Below are 20,529 nucleotides of genomic sequence, written 5' to 3' on the forward strand. Positions count from 1 at the left end.
ACGCCTATGTGCACTCCTGTATAAAGTTCACATTCTGAAGGGAGAGACCGTTTTGGTATATCTCTAGCACAGGATTGAGCTTCTGGCCAACGAACACTATAACCAACCTTCCATATCACCTTCACACCTACTCCCATGATATACCCTAAAACACTGTGAAACAACAATGGCTTGCGCGAAAAGCCAGACCCATTCCAAATACCCACCTGAACCCATTATAGAGTCCCCCGGACCAACAACAGATGTGGAGAAACAAGTGAATCCGGAGTCCTCAGAAAGGCCTCAGGAAAAGCAATCGGCGTTCAAGAATCTCGGGCTCCTGGACCGATTCCTCGCAGTATGGATTTTTCTAGCCATGGCAATTGGTATAATCCTGGGTAACTTCGTCCCGAACACTGGGCCTGCGCTGCAACAAGGGAAATTTGTGGGAGTGTCAATCCCTATAGGTGAGTGTTTCTGGTGATGTTCTTTCTCGACCTCCGATTACTGATTTCGTTTCGACAGCCGTTGGTCTGCTCGTCATGATGTATCCCATTCTATGTAAGGTTAGATATGAGAGCTTGCATCATGTCCTCCGGGCTCGGGGGATCTGGATCCAGATCGCCTTCAGCGTTGTTGTTAATTGGATCATCGCTCCGTTTTTCATGGTACGACCCTTTCTACTTATGCCCCTTTTGCAGTTTCTAACAGTTCTTCAGCTAGCATTGGCTTGGGCCTTCCTACCCGACGAACCGGAGCTACGACAAGGACTGATTCTTGTTGGACTGGCACGATGTATCGCTATGGTAAGCCAATTCTCACCCCCCTATATCTGATAGTCTAAGGCTTTGTCACCATAACGTCGAAGCTCACATCCACTAGGTCTTAATCTGGACAGGCCTCGCAGGAGGCGACAACGAATACTGCGCGATCCTAGTCGCCATCAACTCCCTCCTGCAAATGGTTCTCTTCGCCCCAATGGGAGTATTCTTCATCGAAGTAATAAGTGGCGATACCATCACATTCGAGTACAGCACCGCCGCAAAAAGTGTCGCCGTATTCCTCGGAATTCCCCTCGGCGCCGCAATCCTCACACGCTTCATCCTCCGCTGGACAACAAGCGCACGATGGTACGACGAAGTATTCCTGAAATGGATCAGCCCGTTATCCCTCATCGGACTCCTATTCACGATCCTGGTGCTCTTTGCCTCGCAGGGGCGTCAGGTGGTGCATCAGATCGTCTCCGTGGTCCGTGTTGCGGCACCGCTTATTGTGTATTTCGCTGTTATCTTCTTCGCCACGCTTTTCATCACGTATAAAATGGGTTTTGGGTACAAGTTGGCGGCGACGCAGAGCTTCACGGCGGCTAGCAATAACTTTGAGTTGGCTATTGCTGTTGCTGTGGCGACATTTGGGGAGAATAGTAATCAGGCTCTTGCTTCTACTGTTGGGCCGCTTATTGAGGTTCCGGTGTTGTTGGGGCTGGTTTATGCTGTGAAGCTGGTGGCCAATCGGTTGGGTTGGAAGGATTGATTAATGTATTATATAATTCAGAATCTGTGGTTAGCTCAAAATAATTCATTTCCGTGATGGTGTCCAGGATGGGTCCAGGCCTAATGTAGCCAGTGTCTCCTGCTAAATAGTATCGGAAGTCAAGCATTTGGGGCCAAGTAGTCAAAGACTTCGACTTCATCTGTGATTGGGAACCCCTGAAGACCTTCGAAGATATCATTATTCCACGCTGTATCTTGAAAGAGGATTTGCAAGGCCGGATCGATAGCAAAAGATGTCTGATTGGCGTCTTGTGTTGGCAGAACAGGCTGTAGCTGGGTGTGATCATCTTGAACGCTCGCATTGGGCCTTGTGCCCGAAGGGGTCAGAGAGGACTGTTGCGATCGCTCTGATTGATCTCGAATTCTTTCCAGAACAGCTAAACATCTCGTTGCAGCTTCATTATTTTGGCTCAGCTGGGAAAGGCAGTCGCGCGCCCTTGATATAGAGAGAGCCCACAGCTCCTGGTTCACCGAATCCGGACTCATATCCAGTGGCTGATGCGGTCTCAAGTAATGGATGCTCAGGACAATAGTCGCCTGGAATAGAAAGTACGTGGCGTACCAGCTCAGACCGACATGGATGTTGTCGCGGTAATCTAAGCAGAATGTCGTAATATCTTGAATAGTCTCAATCGCAACGTAATGACACATGTTTCGTGCTTCCTCGACATCGGATAATAAGCTGCACGAGCGCTGGCTGCCCCACCACAGCATCATCCTTAGATTCTGTTCTTTCCACCCGACTACAGCACGCGGGCCTCGAAACCAATCCGGCACGTCTTGTGCTGTGAAATACACGGGCAAAGAAAGCCTCCAGGCCTTCAGTCGGTGGTCAAATGAGCGAGAGACCCTTAAGTCAAGGATGTTCTCTTTCGGCGCTGAGATCACATTACTATAAATGCTGTTTCCGATGGAAGCTAGTCGTGCCTGTGCGATTATGGCAGAATATGTTGTCGGTCGGCCCGATGGCGTCGGGAGGGTCGAGGTTAAAGTGCACGCCTGTAAGTCCAGTTAGACACCTGTCTCTTTCTTCGGGCAAGGGTAATGTCCTATCTTACTGAGTCGTCTATGTTGCGGGGCAGGCAAGTCTCAATGAAGTTATCGGAGGCCATAACGGGTCTGCCAGTAGTAATGCCGAACCCACTATCGAAGCAATACACAATCCACCAGACAACTCTTCTTCGCTCATGGAACAACGAATCAGTGTTCGCTCCGGCTGGTGGCTCGCGATGAAGCCCCAACCCAAGAGCCATGCGGTAGGCTATTCCGATGAAATTATATCCCGTATTCGGCCGATCCCTCTTTTGGAGATAGTTTCCCTTGTCCCTGTCAGTATACTAGACCGGGGGGTCGTTATATATGGAAACTAACTATTAGGAGAAACGCTTGAACCGTGAGGAGAGTTCCGGACTCCAACATATGCATTGACATACGCGATCGTGCGGCGGAATAATATTGACATTCTCTCGAGCCAGACGTGCCGCCAAGAATCCAATTCCCTATCGCCAGGACAATGTAGAATATCGGATACCAACTTGACCGATCATGGAGCTTATGGCAAGCTTGATATTGCTGGCGAAATGTACTCTCATGCAAGACCGGGTAGGATGTATTATAATACGTGAAATACGCGTTTACTAAACCATCAAGGATGGCGGAGGTGCCCAGATGTGCTGAAAGCAGAAGGTCCGGACTCTGATTGAGGTCTTCAGGCGAGACCTGTGTTCGCTGATGGGTCTCTAAACCTGAATGCTCTGGGATCAACCCTGGGACGTTTCTCAAGATACTAGACCCTGCGCTATTGCCTATAAGTACGATTAGATTTACGTTGGTATACGTAGATCCCTTGCAACATACCGAGATAGCCAGCTTCCGTGCTCCCTGTGGGCAGAGATGCCATGCCATCCAGGCCCACTCTTCGCTCAGCAGGAGACCCCAGTGAAGCCTCGCTCCATTCAAACTCATCAACTGAAGCGGGGCTCACTCCTTCAAAAGCTGAGGCCTGCAGGACACTCCGCGAAATAGTCGTCGTCTTCAGTGCGTCCTCGATATCAACATGCGGGTTCAGCCGATGCAAAAGTGCTGTTAAACTAGCGCAGCGACGCTCTATTTGATCCATGTTCCTAAATAGTCATCAGACAAACAATCCAGTGAGGACATGATGCAACACCCACTTGCGCGTCAATGGCGTTCGCAACGATGGACGGCCGAAGATGCATGGTTTGTTGGCTCGGGAACAGTACGAGCAGGGCGGCGTCCCGGAGCACTGTGGGGCGTGTGAACGGAATCTCCATGTAGGCGAATTGATCTGGAGTAACTACCTTGCTTTTACGTTTCTATAGCATTTCGCGCAATTTGTCAGTAAGCATCTCTTCTCTGCTTCCAGTAACGTTTTTTCTCACCCGACATTCTGTACACTGTCGCATGTTAGTTGCATAGCCAGACCGACACCACCGCTGGGTAACTTACTGCTCGCAGCTCGTGCGGAGCTGATGTAGAAGTTGAAGGTTTTGGCATTGTAGAGCAAGGAAATTTCAAGCTGAAATATAAGATCTAATCATCATAATATTCTTGATCGAACCGGTCATCGCTATGGCTGGGATGAAGATCGGTTAGCATGCTCGAGGTAACGTCGGGTATGCACAAGGATGCAAACATCCCGAGATGCCCGAAAAAGGGCTTGCGCTTCCGGGTGACTAAGTAGAACCCTAATAGATTAACTGAAGAACTATAATCATCCATCGTCTGGTGCTATCTATCTCTCCTCCAATCTTCTTTTGTTTTTATACATACCTGTTGATATTTGCTTCATATTTGAGCTGTAATGCTTTAATGTTACAGTGCGTGCTGCAGAATGAGGTAGTCGCGTTGCAGAAACCTTTAGAAATATATTTTACAGAGAACATGGCACAACATGAAGTATATGCAAACATTACTATTATATATTCCAGATGGACTTGTACCTCCATATAACTCACCAATAAAAGTTTATATTGGAGTTTATCACCCAGCAAATACAGAGAAGGTCGCCAGGTACCAGTTATATAATGTGGATGGGTTGTAGATAGGTACGCCAATTTAATTGGAAGTATCATGGTGGAACGGATGGGCGCAAAGCAGTCCGAACGAGGGAAGCCAACGGCAAGGGGTACTAATAATGTCACAGGCTATGGCAAGTACTGGCATGCTTTAAGAAGAGAGGGTCACTGCTATAAATATACTGGCATTTCCTCATACGCATCACTAGTTTGAATAGTTTCATTACTCATCGCCAGGACAATCCCGTAACCTGCATTACCCTACGGGGAAGTTTTACGGAGAACAGTTCTTCGACACCGAGGGATCAGCTAATGAATTGTTGTGTTTAGGGCACAAGTGTCGTGGAGCTTCCTTTTCTGTTAGTAGGACTATCCTTCGGGCGACAGACGGCCGACGCAAGTTGTAACCCGATGGGTCAAGCTCCTCTAACGAGAACATCGATGTGTTTAATTTTTGGAATAACCGAGGGCCTGTCAGCCAGGTACACACCACGGAAGGTCTTAAGTGGGGAGTACTGTTTGGTATTGTTAAGGCGGCCGTCGCATGTGGATGTGCTGGGACGGTTTTAAGCAGTTATAAAGTAGGAGCAATGGGAAGACGATTAGGGAAATATAACTCAGCTTACTCATGATTATATTATGCAAACAATAGAGGAGTACTACTAAGGGTGGTCTATATTATTCATTCTTTGCTAAAGTCTGCTCAAGGAAGCGTGTATCCTCCATCAATAATAACGTCACGTCCAGTAGTATAAGTAGAGGCATCGCTAGCAAGGTAAAGGTATAAACCCTTGATTTCCTTGGTATGTCCCTGACGGTCAAGCGAGGACATACGATATGCCTCGTTAATCGCAAGTGGGCTTGCGCCCATCTTGGTGTCGAAGAAGCCGGGGGAAACGACATTAACGCGAGCGAACTCCCGCCATTCACGGGCAAGCGATTTCCCAAAATGCGTAGTAAAGGCCTTGCTTTCATTATAAACGGGCTGTTCGGTGGGTACATTGACGATGTGTGCGCTCATACTGGATATTATGATCAAGTTTCCGCTGCCTTGACGCTGGAATACCTCGCCGGCGTACTTAGCGCAGAAGACAACGCCGTCGACTAGATGATTCGTTTAGCAGAGTAGGAGTTGATTCCAGGAGTAATGGAGTCTTACCATTGACTGATACCTGCTTGTGATATTCGTCTAGCTTTTGCTCTAATATGGGCTTTGAGATAGCCATTCCTATTCAATGTCAACTTTACTATCTCTGATGTAGTGTTATCCGTTGAATGCCTTACCAGCATTAGCAACAAACACATCGATCTTTCCAAAGTCACGAACGACCTCTGCAATGGTCTTCTGCACCTGTTCGGCGTTCGAGACTATAAGACCGGAGTTAGTGGCAGGTATCGATCAACAAGCATGTATACAGCTTACTATCAACTTTGTAGGCAATGGTCTTGATCGCGTGAGTTTGTGCAAGAGTCTCGGCTTTCTTAATAGCGGCGTCATTCCTTCCCAGATTATATTAGCTCATTATTATGCGCATCATTAGATAAGTCTATAACTTACGAATTATACCAAAGGGCAACATTCGCGTTGGCCTCCGCCATGGCTTCTGACACTGCATAGCCGATGCCATCCGCCGCTCCCGTCACCACAGCCACCTTCCCAGACATCTTGAATTGCTCTAAGACATTGGTAGGTGTTTCTGGAAAGGGTCGGGGGAACCCTTCGCGGGTCTTTGTGCAGTCGGCTACGGTCATAGACATTTTGACGGTTGTGGATGGCAATCAAGGACGACTTTAGTATGGTGTTGAGCATAGGCAAAATGATTGAAAAGATGGCTTCTTATAGCTAGCTTAGGATAGTAGCGGTTGAAAGCAGCGTGGTTAGAGGTGGAGTAAACTCGACCCTTGGGGTTCACTGACGGGCTCCTGTGTACCGATCCATAAGTGAAGCGTGGGAGTCTTTGCTGCGGGCTACTGTGCCCCGAGTGTGGTACATGCCGGTCATTGCCATGGGCATACGCTGATGGGAAATGGAGTGGAGTAGTAAAAGAAAGTCTTATTGTGAATTCTACTTTCTCTTTACATTCTGGTAGAACCAGGCTGTCAGGTGGAGTGGAAGCTGTCGGGACACAGTGAGCCGATACAAGTCGGCGAGGGTTGACGGGTGTGTAGACATTGTGAAGATCCAGCATTAAGTCTAGGTTTTGCTTCTGCTGGTTCTGCCAATGATGCGCGTAACAAGGATATACGACCGATCTGCAGCTCTGTTCTAAAAATGAGGGCTAATTTCCAGTAGGCAAGTTTACACGATCTCAAGTAGTCTCGACAGTCCTCAATCTATGTGGACAGCATTTTACCACATTCCACTCCGCGTAAATATCATGGTAGTTACTATTGACATAGCACAATATACATTTCCCTAACTAATATTAGAGCGTACATGCTAACATCTGTGATCATGGTTCCTCAATATTTTCCACATGACTATCAGTATCCTTCTCTTGCTTCCCATCGAATCCAGTCCCTACACCAAGCGGGCTGTAAACATTCGCCAGGCGTATCGCGTCCTGTTCTCCCTGGCTGCCGCCGAAAATCTTATCCATTTCTTCAATGGGCACACCGTTTGTTTCCGGGAGGAAAAAGTACACCCAGATAGCCAGAAAGACACAGAAGGCTGCAATTGATTAGCACTACGTGGAGAGATAACTAAAGGGAAGAGCGTACCCAGATAGAAGTAAAAAGTGCCGAATTCAATCGACTCTAGCATTCGAGGCGTAATAAGCGCCACAATGAACTGATTTCACAAGTTAGTGTTCATAACAGCAGTATAACGGAAAACTACTTACATTACTCAACCAATTTGTACCGATCGCAATACCAACAGCTTGAGATCGGACTCCCGGTGGGAAGATTTCGGAGGGAATAACCCAGTTCACGCATCCAATGCTATACGCGAAGTTGCATACGTACAGCCATACAAACACCGCTGTGGCCCAGCCAGGGCTCCGGTTGCTGGCCCAGGAGCTCTTGTATACGGCATATAGGGTGGCTACTATGAGCTGGGAGATACCCATGCCGGCGGCACCTGCAAGGAGGACCTTTCTGCGACCCCAGCGATCCATGTACATAATTGCCGGGATGGTGCAGAGGAAGTTCAGAATCCCGATTACACCGGTCGCGAGGAGGTCTACAGAACTACCGGACAAGCCGATCTTCCTGAAGATCTGAGGTGCGTAATATATGATAGGGTTGATTCCTTGGTGAAGTTAGCCTAGCATATTGATATAATGATGAAGTGATATACACGTGAATTGCTGGATCAGCTGAAGGAGACAAGCAAGTAGGAGCCGGCGATTCAAATGGCGAAAGGTAAACATGGATTTGTATCTTTCGTAGCTCAGAAGAATAGGAGAGGTGATTCCTGGAAACATGGCAGCGGTTGTCTCATCATCGAACACCGCTGACGCCTTGATCTCGAGCATTTCCTGAACGATGCGGTTGTCGCTCCTAGGGACACGACGCACACGGGAGAGGGTTGGCATTGCTTCATCTTCTCTGTCTGCACTTTTGTTAGCCACTTCTGCTGCTACGCTGGTTATCCTGAAAAGCCTACTCTTCATCATCAGCCAGCGGGGAGTGTACGGCAGGAAAAATGTCCCAAATCCCAGTATTAATGAGAATAGACATTGCAGAGCGAGAGGAAAGCGCCATGCAGCGGATGATTGCCCGTCCCCTGTTCCACCGATATGCTGGGTTCCGAAATTCAGCCAGAAGGCTATCATGATACCACCCGTGATTGCGAATTGCTGTAGGGCAACAAGTCCACCTCGAAGATTGGGCGGTGCTAGCTCACTGATATAAAGAGGAACCACCATTGAGAGCTGACCAATAGCCAACCCTGCAATAAACCGACTGATAAAGATCATTGGTATATTGACCGATGCAACTTGGATAATGGATCCGATAAGGAAGATGATATTGGCGAGAAGGATAGACCAACGTCGAGAGAGATGATCGGCGATTGGGCCATTGACTAAGGCACCAAACATGGCACGCAATGTGAGAACAGACACCAACCAACCTTGGAGTGTCGAATTGTTGGCCAGTGTGGGAAATTCCTTCGCCTATGGTATATTAGCGACGCGGACCTCTGAATATACTTTCCACGAGGGGAACACAAACGAAGTTGTTCATCACTAAAGTCCCACTGATGACTCCTTGGTCATACCTGCGAGTATAACATTTAGACCACGTCAAGGTAGCTACGAGGATTTGACCGAAAAACACACCCGAAGAGAACACCTCCAATACTCGCGAACAAGGATAGAAATAGTAGAAATGGCTGTTCTACAAGCCCTTTGTATCCTGGTATGCACTTAGCAATCGGACAACTTGGGAGTATTGACCTTGAACATCGAGCTACCAGGTTTTCCATACGAGATGTCCAAGCCCGAGCAAGGGCCAGTAGTACTGTCACCGGTGGCAGCCATCGGGACATATAAGGTACCGGATGAAAGGGAGGGAATTGGCTTCCAAGGTGATATTGAACAGAGCGTCGATCTTCTTTGAGCGCACGCGTCGCTTGTAATCATAGAACCGCTGAGCGGGCTGAAGGTAGATATACCCTACCACAAACAGCACCATAGAGCTGCTCCATAACTAGTAAACTTTCTTTACAATGCAAGCTAAGAGACCATGGGGAGAATCTGGGGTATGGGGCTACAGGTGATGCATGGCGCGACTCCAACAATGTATATCGGCCCTTGCTGGACCGAGGGCTGTCGGGGTACTGCGCGCCGACAGCTGGGGCCGGACCATATGTGTTGTTGTCCGAGGATAGCCTGACCAATATGAGTTTGTATATAGGCTGTCCAGACTCCAGCTTGCACTTAACCAACTCAGTGTCCAACCTTATATGTCCCAAAACTTGGTTCCTACGGACTTCATGTATAAGCGACGATCTTGAACCCCCGTGTAGTTGTACCAAACGATCAGAACTCGGTACACCATTTATTCAGAACTGCAGTAAAAATGACATACATAGAGATCCACTGCATGGCCACTCAACAACTGCAACCACATGCCTTGCAATTCCCCTTACCGCAATCACTGTTGTCGCTACCCGGGGACACAATCAGAGGCACGAGAACAGGACTTCCATTCACCTCTTCCCCAATTTTTAGCTAGCCAACACCATCCCCCATTCGGACCGCATTGTTTCCAGCACCATCTGCTATCCGAGCAGCCATAAGGTGATTTGGTCCAGCAACTCTGCAGAGCGAATATGTCTCTTGCGGGGGGTGATTTGCCGTCTACATCCGCCGGGCCATCGTCACTAGGGGTTGTAGTCGAGAGGATTGTGGTGGCTTGGGTGATGATGAGGATCATTCCCAGGTTGGGCTTCATGGCTGTGTACCTGGCTAAGGTTCAATGAATATCCAGACGCTGGAACGAGATGGGCAGGGGGTTAGTCTGACCTACACGAGGGTGTATTAATTGAATCAGTAGAACAATTGAGTAGCAACTTGTAGATTTTAGCAATTCTAGGTCTTGAACAAGTGCAATGAGAGATTCTCTATAACCTAGAATAAACGTAGAGTTTATATATGGCATTTCCGCCCCTGTGTATTTTTCGGTACTCGTACCGCCTCCTATGTTCTGCCTACCCCTCGCCCTATTCACTGACAAACATAACCCTACCTTCAGGATACTTTCGGTGATATCCGAGTCAACTTGGCCTAGCAAACATGCACAAGCCCCAATCGTGAAATGGTAAAATAGTGAACCAGACTGAACTTCGCCCCCACATATGCTTGACTTACACAAACACAGGTATCTTCTAAACACAATGCATGTTTATTGGCTTCCCCATGAACACAAAACTTGGTAGTCGACTATCTTAGCCCACACTGGCCCAAGAATTAGAGTCCACCTTTCTGCTGGCATGCATCCATCTCACTAGAATTCAATGTCAACCATGCTGTAGTAACCGGTACAGATACCCCTGCCGTTACTTGAGCATAATTGGTAGCTAGAGTACATGCTGTGTTATTTTAAACAAATGACTGTACATAAGATCACGGTTGTCATGCCTCGCGAGGTTGGATGTCACCCTGTCGTCTAAATCATGGTAGACACACATTCGTCCTGTGTCAGTTAGTGATACCCAGGTCGTACTATTAATAACATCATTGGTGTAGAAAAGCAGTCTGACTCCTTATCAACTGCAAATACTCCCCACATGATCCCATGAGTCCAGGATATATAGAAAGTCTCACTTCGAAGGCCCTAGTCATCGAGTGCGAGAGGTAAGGAAGCTTAGACCTCCCTTGCCTACTATATTAATTGGAATATCCCTGTTCTTCTCGGAAGGATGTGACTCAAGGCTGAAATTGGATACCTCTTTCTTCCAATACATTTAAATATAGACATCATGGTAATGGTTACTATCTAGTGTTGCATTAAAAAGAATCTCAGAATCAAACAAGAGATACATATTTACATATTCATGGTAGGACATAGTGCTATACAATCTTCTGTAGACCATCTAAACCCCTCATACCATGGCACATAGTCGGTACACAGAGAATTCTATAATACAAGTAGGACATGTACGAAGCAGGAATTTCGCATACTCCAATTACCCCAAGAACCCGGTGAACAAAATGTCCCCCATGCGTAACCCTACCAACCTCAACATGCCAGGATAAAGGTCTTGTCTGCTACTAGGACTAGTGGGCACCCAGCCTACAGCCTAACAGAGTCAATATCGATCTACTTCTCTATTTGAGGGATCTAGAAGGGTTGAGATTCCTTAGCTTATGCGGGTCATGTTTACTCGTACCTATATGCCTGAAACCAACATATGATGGGCCATATTATTGGATGTGCCTTGGTCTAGCCAATATGTTAAACCCCCTGGTGGCCTGCTAATTGCGAGCATGGTTCAGGTTAAAAATGCGTGCAATGTTGCTGTTTAAAAGAAGGCGATGCGATGGACACGTATTGTGAGCTCTTGGCTGTGATCACATGTGGATTTGTAAAATATAATCAGACGTTAGGAATAATCCAAGAAATTTAGGGTATGGCTGTATGTGGGATGATCCAGTTAAATTGGTGGGCTGGACTGATTATATGAACAAATACTGGGACTAGGAGTCTGTAGGTTGAGATCGTGTGATCTGACACATTTCTTCCCCGGGGCATCAGCAAAAGACTAGCTGTTCCAGTAACCATTCACATGCGCTAATATAGTAAACCAGCCATTATATTATGCCTGGTGAAGCATATCAAACGTCATATATTTGTACATCCGGTATGATAGCAGTACAGTTGCGCCCATATAACTCCCCTCCACGGACAGGTATAGTGAAAGGATGACGTTTCGCTTACAGGGGATATAGACAGGAGTGTATTGCACTAGGTTTAAAATCCAAGCGCCTTGTTAGTATATTGCTTTGTCTGTCAATAGACGAAGGCCATAGAATAGCCACATGACTGGCAAAATGCCTCTTGTCAGGCAGGTTGTCATTGCTGAGAAAATGACACAGGCCAGTTGCTAGGCTTTATTCCAATGGCCAGTGGTCGCAATGGATTTTGTGTGCCAGCGGCTGATCGCTGAGCTCTTCAACTGGTATCCCGTATATATTAGTATCCTTCGAATGTGATGCCCGTAAGATCCCCCCAGTCAAATGCATCAAGGAAAGGATCTAGTTCCCCAGATTGCTATTATAATCTTAGCAAAATTCATTCGAGCCATGAATATTGATCTTACCGTGATGCCAAAGTTTGTTGGTGGTAGCATGTTCATATTAGGAACGAAAGGCTGTGCCATCCCAGAGCTCGGGTTCAAAACTGGAACCTATACACAGTACTCAAGTTAGACTCTTCTGCATGACGAACAAGAGACGTGGTAGCGTCACGGACCTGACTGGTTTTAAAACCCCCCATGCCCAATTCCCCCAGATGATCGCAATTGGCATGCCGCGTGAAAAGTGTTTGAGCGAAAAAGATTACTCGGTCTACAACCTCCTGCTTGTAGACAGTCGCCTGCGCCGGCCATAATCTTGCCTTCACTAAAGCTAAGATAGTTGACATGAAAAAATACTCCTTGGCGCCTTTTACCACCAGTAGGAGTTGTGTCTCCAGACAGGTCAAGGTCATCTCCACTAGCGTGATCAAGGACTCTGGCAGACCGGGAAGTGTCTGGGGCAGAGACGTTCGGGAAGAAGCTGTTGTGCCTTTAGCCTAGTTCTATCATCATGCTGCATTTTCTTAGAAGCCTACCTTGACTGTTGGTGCTGGCGTGAAGTAATTGACATACTGAACAGTAGGCCTGCACAGTCCAATCTCCCAGAATAGAGAGGGATAGCTGTCTTGAGATCTCATGTAGCTGTTTCTGTGTAGACAAAATCATGGTGGCCACCTCCAGGCGAATCCGAGAAGATGGTGCAAAGAGGGTTTCTGTTGGAGCTTCGATGGCAAATGGCGTGTGGATAGATAAAAGGCTATGGCCAATCTTAGTTTGGAGGAGAGACCTTATCAGGATAATTTTGTGCTGCGTTTGTAAATCCTCCCCTTCCGATACCGTCCAGGAAGGGATTTGTGAAAGATATCTGTTCAACTCCCAGTCCATATGAAGTATTTCTTCATAGCAACAACTTATTCGCGGAGAATGCATCAGCTTGCACGCCTTAAGTCGCAACGGAAGGGACTGTATCAGGACAGATTGGAATGAGCAATCAGTCATCTCAGTTAGTGGTCTCTCGGCCGGGAGCTCTTCGCTGGTGTCCTGTAGTTCATTATCGTTGAGGTTGAGTGCTGGAGCCGTATCAAAATCGCCGTATTGCAAGGAAGGCGGCATCCCTCGCTCAAGCGAAACCTCCAGATCAAGCTCGAGAATCGTGGCCCATATCCGCCGGCGCATCTCCTTGTTGAACGGAGAGATCCTCATGTACCTGCTGGGATCCCGGTGGTACCCTGCTAACATCGCTTGCTTGATCAGTGTCCCGGTATCAAGCCAAGCCTTGCTGCGCTTCATTCCATGCGCGTTCTTCGCAATAAGTAGTAGAATATAAAGCCGAAACGCCATAATGTCAGGCCTCTTGATGTGAGAGTTCTCAATCCATCTCTCTGCGTGGAGGACCCACTCTATTGCCGTGTAGCAAGTCAACTCAGATTCATCATCATTTTTCAGCTGTAGTGTATCCAAGTCGGCCAGGTTCCAAGCACAAGCCAGAACCAGGAGAAGTTGGACCACGAAGTAAGGGGATACAAAATCTGGGTTATCCCGTTGTGCCCAGAATTCATCAAGCTCCTTGAGAAACGACGGGACATGAAGGACACGGTGAGTAGCTTCGAAATAAGTCAGATAGAACACGACTAAGTCATCAACCACACGGCGAGACGGGAGCATCTGGGTGAGTGACAGAGTGGTAGGTTCTGGGAAGGGTGTATTGAGAGGCTTCCGCTTCCAGAGGCCTCTCTTCACCCTCGCCAGATCGGGTCGTAGCGCAGACAGTTGCGGACTGGCGACTCGTATCTCCTCCGCAAACGATTTAATATCCGGAAACTAGAATTCTGGTTAACTGTGACGCTGCAACGCTACGCGATGCATGCAATTGGAGTATGACAAACCTGAGCGATCAGATTGGCGAAGATCCCCGACCCGTTGAACCGGGTCTTTGTTTCCTTTCCTCGCATCATGATTCTGGGAGAGATATCGAGCTGTTGTGAAGGAGACGCGGGATCCTCATCGTCTCCGTGGCGGTGCAATGGCGCTGCATGATGACTTACGCCGGCAGGATACTTCGAACGGTGTAGCAGCTCAGTATTCACGTACGGTTCCTGATTGACAGCGGCCTTCGGGGCCCCTAGGACGGTCTCCAGGAAACGGTCTCGTTTCTCTAGGGCGGGGCGCGTATCCGAAGAAGTCTGTTGAGACCGAGTTAAAGAGCTTAACGCCGAGTCCGGGGTAGGATGAGCCCGAGCAAGATGCGCGGCTTGAGAGATGGTTGTACTAGTGGGACCGCGCTCGGAGAAAGCGGGCGTAACAACCGTATTGGGTTGTTGCCAAAGGAATTCTTTCTCATAGGTGCAATTGATGGCGGTCTTGCTGCTCTCACAACGGCTACACATAGGAAGCTTCCTATCACAGCGGAGCTTTCTGCTACGGCACTGCACGCAGGCCATCGTCCGTCGTCGCCTCTTGCGCACCCGTTGCTCCGGCTGGGGCTCCGGGTCTGGAGCCCCCGGCGGCGGTGGTGGTGGTGGGACATCCGTCATGATCGAGAGACTTGTAGAACGATTGCTAACGGGGCGAATCTGTTCGAGGTGGACATCTTAGTCCTTTTGCTGGTCTTTTTCCTTGCTCCCGATCTTTTGCTGGGGGTTCCTCGGTCAGACTAACTTTCCCGGTCGTACATTCGGTTCAGTCGGAGATCTGGTGTTTGATAAGCAATTTCACTCGTCGGCTTACGTGTTGTTGGCCCACCCGGTCATCATCTCCGTTTCGGGGAAAGTCTACCACATATTACCATATTTTTGCGAATTAGTTACTCCGTAGTAGGAAAACGTATTTATGATTGTCTTGATTGTTATTTTTATCTTTTGACTGTTTTTCTTCGTTTTTGTGTAGTGTAGTTAGGCTCCAACATTATTGATTCGATCTGATATGTAACTGAAACCCTGGTGCCTGAACAAGCGGCAAGGAAAGAAAACGAAAAGAGAAAAAAAAAGGCTTGAAAAGGTTAAGCTTAAGTGGGGTCAAATTGACCCAATTCAGGGACCGCAGATTCCCCATTCGGCATCCGCAGTATTCCACTTCGTTTCATATGTACTCTCTGTATTGCTGTTGAATACTTATGGATTGCCCCGGCCAGCCTCAGGCCCCTACCTGCTTCTAAGAATACTCTAACTCTATCTTATAGTCCATGCTCATAACCCTCCATTGCGGCTGTGCCCGAATCAACTCCACCATCACAATTACCCAGAAGCAACCAAAAATAGTTCATCCTCTGATACCTAATCAGGGGGATTTGTAGATCCAAAATATTCACGGTTCAATTTTTCAATCAACAAGATCAACGTGTCATTGAAGGCTTGGCATTTGAACTACCATTAGGCTAACACAATGGTAAACTCTATAGCTTAGAAGAACTATAACTATGATTCAATACAAATGACCTCACAAGGCAGCCATGTAATTTATCATAAGCTATGACACGCCGCTAAATCAGCGGCGAAGGAGCTGCTTCCTGAATCGCCTGTCATGCAGAAGTTTCTCGGAGATAATGCTCGGGTCTCGGGGATTTGAGCACCTCCGAGCTAGTATATAGCTTCGATTTCAGCCTCGAGACTGACCACGCCAACGGTCAATCATTACCCTATATCAACTTGCGAGTATATTCTGAGGCTTATCCCATATTTGGAAGCGCCCAAGAAGAAAACAAACAAAGAAAGAAAAGAAAAATATGTTGCGGTCACTCCTCTCGTTCGGCAGTCGCAACGCCGACTATATCTTCCCCACGGTAGATCCCAAACAGGACGGACCAAACTGCAAACTGGATTGTGCCGATTGTACGGTACATTTCCCGTCCAAAGTGAAGGTCGAGAACTCCCGGGTACTCTATGGACACATCAAAGAATTCCACACGCATGTCTTGGTAGCCACTGGGAAATCAGACTGGACGGAGCGGGTCGAGAATGAAAAGGGAAGTTTAATGGAAGCTTTCGACAGCAGCTCAAATAATTCCAAACATGGGGTAAGTGGCTTTACCATAAATCACACTCTTTTGATACAATCTAACAGAACTAGCGAATTATGGTCTCGGCATCGAACCTCAGTAACCCGAACCATGAGGCAGATGGCGATCACCAGTCTACGCATGGGACTACCGTGCTACTTCTGCCTTCATTCACCTTCGTGGATTCAGTAACCACTGGCGACGTCAGAGAGCTGGTTGACTGCTTCATTGATGCTCCCAAAGGACAACCAGTCAATTCCCGATTGTCGTCTCGACCATGCCAATACGATTATGTGGTACTTCTCTGTTCTCATAAGCGGCGAGATGCCCGATGTGGAATCACTGCCCCGTTAATCAAGAAAGAATTGGAGCGACATCTGCGACCCCACGGGTTATATCGTGATGCGGATGACGAACGCCCTGGTGGTGTGGGAATCTTCTTTGTTTCGCATGTGGGAGGCCACAAATTTGCAGCCAATGTTCTGATCTACCGAAAGCAAGCGGAGCAAATGATTTGGCTAGCAAGGGTCAAGCCAGAGCATTGTGAGGGAGTTGTTAACTATACAATCTTGCAGGGGAAGGTTGTTCACCCGGAGACTCAGTTGAGAGGAGGGTTTGACAGGCAACGGGGATTGACAAGTTGGTAGCGATGAGATGTCATATGACTCTACGTGGTTGAGGTTGTTATAGAGTATAAAATTATATTAATGGGATAATGATAATGATAATGATGGTATGGATGTCAAAGTCTGTAACCGAAACACGTTACGTCATAAAACACCGCGTTAATTGATTTCGCGCACGCGCCAAAAAAGGAACCAACGGCGGGACTCCGATTACACCGTTGCCATCGGTCTCGTTACTATAATAAACATTGACATTGAACCGCAACTCTTTTGTATATTCTGTCCACTAACTTTGCCTTTTCTTTTTTTTAAAAAGAAAAATTCGTTTACGACATGCGATAATGGCAAGTCTTGACGTTTCCGATATCGCCGCGCAGTCAGCGCAACTCCGTGCAGAACTAAAGGACTGGGAAAGGGCTTTCGCCGCCGCAAATGAGGGACGAAAAGCGGACCGGAATGATATCAAGCAAGCACCTGAGATTGGTACGTAACTAATTGTCTAGTCATCTTGCAACTCGCGTCTTCTCTTGCTAGCGTCATGGGCTAACTTCTCTGTCCGTGCCAGCGGCCAAGTATAAGGAATACTCCCGATTGAAATCGCTTGAGAAATCAGCCCGATACGAGAAGAAACATAATCCCAATTCCGTTGATTTACAAGAACGCCCAAAGAAACGCAAGCATGCATCACCCCCTCAATCCCATGAGGCCCGCCTTGAATCCACGCCCCGCAAAGCGGCAAAAGGTCCCTTCACTACCCCCTCCAAGCCGCGCGGGCATCCGTCTGAATTCGATCCTTATGACTCTCCGTCAGCGCTACGCAGACTATTCAGTCCATCTACGCATCAACAATCCTCATCGCCGTTGAAGACAGCTATCGGACCCACCCCTCAAAGAGACGGAAAAGCGTTGGGTCTTTTTGACTTATTATCTGAGTCGGGTGGAAGTACAGCAACACCCACCGCGGCAAGACTGGCCAGTGTACGTGGGGCAGCGGCGCAGACGCCGTCGAAAAGAAAGACACTAGATACCATTGCGGAGGAAGAGGAAGAGGAAGAGGAGGAAGACAGTCCACGGGGTGACCGGACACCTGCTTCCGCAAGCAAGAGTTATATGCTTTCGGCTTTATTTGCGACGCCGACAACATGGCGTTACGCTACCATGATGGACAACCGGGACGATGCTATTCGACGTGAGCCTTCGCCTCAGCCGAGCGCTAACGACGCTGGTCAAGGGGGCCCGGAGTCAGAAACTCCAGCATTCTTGCGACGATCCAATTCAGCACGCTACGCTGCATCAAACCCCAATGGTGAAGGCCTGAGCCCAATCAATGTACGAAAGCGACCCCAGTTTGTAGGCAAAGGACTGTCTGCTTTGGTACAAGGACTACGAGATATGGAAGAAGAACGCCTAGACAATGAGTTGGATGTACTCCGCGAGATAGAAGCAGAGCAAGCTGGCATGAACACGGAAGCGCCTGATAGCCAGACTGTCGAGCAGGATACAGGACCAACGTTCAAGAAGAAGGGTCAAAAGCGAACGACACGCAGGGTTCGCATGAAGCCGGTTATTTCCAAGCCAAAACGCGAGTCACAGTTACCGGTGTCAGAGGATGAAGACGGCACAGAGAATGTGGACCAAAGTGATGATGAGCTGGCGGCTGTGCCTGAGACCCAGCAGCTGGGTGCCAGTCGCGACGAGACCAATAGTGCTCCAGATGCTGCTTCGCTGCATTCAATATCAGAGCCGGAGCTTGATTCTGACTCGGATTACGAGGAGCAAACTAAACCCCCGGCTAGAAGCAAAAGCTTTTCAGAAAGGATAAGGGATGCTATCGGGGTTGTAGAGCCGCCGCCAACAGAGAAGCGGGAGAAACCCCAGCCTCAAGTGAAAGAGAGACAGACTAAGCCTCGCGAGAGGAAGGTTAATCCCGAGGCACATGCTAATTACCGGTCATTGAAACTTAGAAATAAGAACTCGAAAGGCAGAGGCGCAGGGCGCTTCGGTAGGAGGCGATAAAGCACAATGGCTAGTGAACACCAGCATCAATTATGAGAAACGACTACAGCATACTCAGAGATACCACCTTAGAAGACATAATATACAGCTTGATTCTATATAATTGCTTTATATGCTATGTGATTCGTGACTTCGTCAAATTTGTCTAGAATGCTTGCTGCGTGGCATAACCGTCAATCAGGGATATAGCGGCCCCGTGCGTATTGTATTCTTCGCGCTTGGGCCATGGCGTCACGAGATCTTTCCTGGTATTGTGGTCTACGAGAGGGCGGTGGTCTTGAAACCCTCCCATGAACAACGTGGTCATTATTTCGGTATACCGGAGTCGTTGTACGATCAGACGGCCGAGGTTCTGGACGAGACCTAAATGAAGCTGTCCTCCTACTCGGATCATCATACTGAACATTACGGTCCCAGTCCGATAGTGATGTATAGGGGCTTCGAAGCCATGCCTGCAACTCATGCAAGAACAGGCATGCATTATCTCTGCCAAGGAAATCCTGCAAGAGAGACTCCGCTTGCCCAGCGCTGCCTTTGATGTCAACGGTACGAAGAATCGCAATGATATACTCCAACAAGAATTCAGCGTTACTTCCTCGGCGGCTTTCGAGTCTTGCCTGCCCCGGACGAGCCACTGAACTCTGGCTCGAGCCTGCCTCTGTACGGTGTAGAAAGTCGAAGACTTGCAGTTCCCTCCGTATCCAGGTACGAGCACGCGAAACAAGCCCCTCATCATTTTTGAACTTATCCGGCGTCAGTTCTTGGTATTGCGAAAGACGATTCGATCCGACCCTCAGGGAATAAAGCTGGTGGCGGTAGACATGTTGTCGCCGCCTCACCTCTTCATCGCGCGAGGGTGGGTTTTGACGATGAATCTGTGGCCGGGGACGACGCGGACGATTGTAGATACAATTTTGACGGGAACTGGACGTGGTGTGGGTTGGGAGGGCTTCTGGCGGAGCTTCTAATCGATGGACCTTCGGGCCTTCGGGGCTATCTAGCTCATATTCCACCGCGGAAACGTCACTCTTGCCTAGACTTCGAATTAGAAGATAATCTTGAATCTCTTATGTAGGATCATACAAAGTGGACAAATCCGACGGTTTTCTAGCCAGCTTAGAAGGCACAGAAAGTCGTAATTCGCATGTCTGCAGGGAACCGCGACGGCCGGTTCTGAGATCAGTTCCAGACAAATGACGCATGGGTTGGCCACGCTGCCATCCGCCTCCTCCTCCTGTGCTACCTCCTCCAGCGTTTTTTGCATGATTTCCTGCTGCAGGTCGACATTATCTAGCGTCTGATGGGCCTCTGATGAGCCTGCGATCGTAGTTTTCTCCCAGTTGTTGTTCATGGGGGTTTTCCAAGGGCGGTCCATCGTGGCAGTCGGAGTGTCGTTGGCGGAGGTCACGTTGCGGTCGGCTGCTGTCATGGCAAAAATTCCACCACGAACCTTTGATCCTCGTTCTTCGACTCGTACAACCGGTCGCCGTCACCAACACAGCCAGTCTACACTTGGCGACGGGGATGCACTAACGGGTTCAGTGGTCCAGGAGCATTTTAGAGGTCAGCGCAACAG

General features: G+C 48.3%; 8 protein-coding genes across 8 annotated transcripts; 3 read left to right on the top strand and 5 right to left on the bottom strand.

Moving 5' to 3' along the window:
* Nucleotides 1-9: 9 nt before the first annotated feature.
* Nucleotides 10-1,512, top strand: BDV27DRAFT_168772 (arsenic resistance protein; the record flags this gene model as incomplete). The annotated part of the gene is made up of 4 exons (XM_032074859.1): nucleotides 10-446; nucleotides 505-647; nucleotides 699-785; nucleotides 862-1,512. Exons 1-4 carry the CDS (start codon nucleotides 167-169, stop codon nucleotides 1,510-1,512), a joined length of 1,161 nt encoding a protein of 386 aa, XP_031922247.1. The 5' UTR covers nucleotides 10-166.
* A 119-nt stretch (nucleotides 1,513-1,631) lies between these two features.
* Nucleotides 1,632-4,049, bottom strand: BDV27DRAFT_162891 (fungal specific transcription factor domain-containing protein; the record flags this gene model as incomplete). Its single annotated transcript, XM_032073466.1, has 7 exons — nucleotides 1,632-2,531; nucleotides 2,591-2,851; nucleotides 2,904-3,337; nucleotides 3,390-3,638; nucleotides 3,703-3,868; nucleotides 3,935-3,949; nucleotides 4,002-4,049. 7 exons carry the CDS (start codon nucleotides 4,047-4,049, stop codon nucleotides 1,632-1,634), a joined length of 2,073 nt encoding a protein of 690 aa, XP_031922248.1.
* Nucleotides 4,050-5,273: 1,224 nt separating this feature from the next.
* BDV27DRAFT_149806 (putative short-chain dehydrogenase) lies at nucleotides 5,274-6,328 on the bottom strand (the record flags this gene model as incomplete). Its single annotated transcript, XM_032071121.1, has 5 exons — nucleotides 5,274-5,674; nucleotides 5,730-5,798; nucleotides 5,855-5,938; nucleotides 5,994-6,070; nucleotides 6,129-6,328. 5 exons carry the CDS (start codon nucleotides 6,326-6,328, stop codon nucleotides 5,274-5,276), a joined length of 831 nt encoding a protein of 276 aa, XP_031922249.1.
* A 695-nt stretch (nucleotides 6,329-7,023) lies between these two features.
* BDV27DRAFT_162893 (sugar porter family MFS transporter) lies at nucleotides 7,024-9,057 on the bottom strand (the record flags this gene model as incomplete). The annotated part of the gene is made up of 8 exons (XM_032073467.1): nucleotides 7,024-7,241; nucleotides 7,292-7,361; nucleotides 7,414-7,783; nucleotides 7,874-8,126; nucleotides 8,181-8,691; nucleotides 8,750-8,795; nucleotides 8,857-8,932; nucleotides 8,991-9,057. The coding sequence occupies 8 exons, from the start codon at nucleotides 9,055-9,057 to the stop codon at nucleotides 7,024-7,026; spliced, it is 1,611 nt and encodes a 536-aa protein (XP_031922250.1).
* Nucleotides 9,058-12,125: 3,068 nt separating this feature from the next.
* BDV27DRAFT_149808 (putative C6 transcription factor) lies at nucleotides 12,126-14,851 on the bottom strand (the record flags this gene model as incomplete). Its single annotated transcript, XM_032071122.1, has 5 exons — nucleotides 12,126-12,197; nucleotides 12,342-12,428; nucleotides 12,494-12,798; nucleotides 12,854-14,138; nucleotides 14,204-14,851. The coding sequence occupies 5 exons, from the start codon at nucleotides 14,849-14,851 to the stop codon at nucleotides 12,126-12,128; spliced, it is 2,397 nt and encodes a 798-aa protein (XP_031922251.1).
* Nucleotides 14,852-15,747: 896 nt separating this feature from the next.
* On the top strand, nucleotides 15,748-17,011 carry BDV27DRAFT_136560 (sucrase/ferredoxin-like domain-containing protein). Its single transcript, XM_032068791.1, has 2 exons — nucleotides 15,748-16,329; nucleotides 16,383-17,011. The coding sequence occupies exons 1-2, from the start codon at nucleotides 16,039-16,041 to the stop codon at nucleotides 16,956-16,958; spliced, it is 867 nt and encodes a 288-aa protein (XP_031922252.1). The 5' UTR covers nucleotides 15,748-16,038; the 3' UTR covers nucleotides 16,959-17,011.
* A 267-nt stretch (nucleotides 17,012-17,278) lies between these two features.
* sld2 lies at nucleotides 17,279-18,953 on the top strand (the record flags this gene model as incomplete). The annotated part of the gene is made up of 2 exons (XM_032073468.1): nucleotides 17,279-17,420; nucleotides 17,503-18,953. 2 exons carry the CDS (start codon nucleotides 17,279-17,281, stop codon nucleotides 18,951-18,953), a joined length of 1,593 nt encoding a protein of 530 aa, XP_031922253.1.
* A 173-nt stretch (nucleotides 18,954-19,126) lies between these two features.
* Nucleotides 19,127-20,328, bottom strand: BDV27DRAFT_149811 (RING finger domain protein; the record flags this gene model as incomplete). The annotated part of the gene is made up of 2 exons (XM_032071123.1): nucleotides 19,127-19,986; nucleotides 20,037-20,328. The coding sequence occupies 2 exons, from the start codon at nucleotides 20,326-20,328 to the stop codon at nucleotides 19,127-19,129; spliced, it is 1,152 nt and encodes a 383-aa protein (XP_031922254.1).
* Nucleotides 20,329-20,529: the final 201 nt, after the last annotated feature.

Source organism: Aspergillus caelatus (assembly GCF_009193585.1).
Source record: "Aspergillus caelatus strain CBS 763.97 unplaced genomic scaffold BDV27scaffold_280, whole genome shotgun sequence".
Classification (NCBI taxonomy): Eukaryota; Fungi; Ascomycota; class Eurotiomycetes; order Eurotiales; family Aspergillaceae; genus Aspergillus; species Aspergillus caelatus.

Excerpts from the sequence above, each read along its gene's own strand:
- BDV27DRAFT_136560 (XM_032068791.1), top strand. The coding sequence starts at position 16,039 with ATGTTGCGGTCACTCCTCTCGTTCGGCAGTCGCAACGCCGACTATATC. Across the intron at positions 16,330-16,382 it reads CAAATAATTCCAAACATGGG|CGAATTATGGTCTCGGCATC; the intron begins GTAAGTGGCTTT and ends TAACAGAACTAG.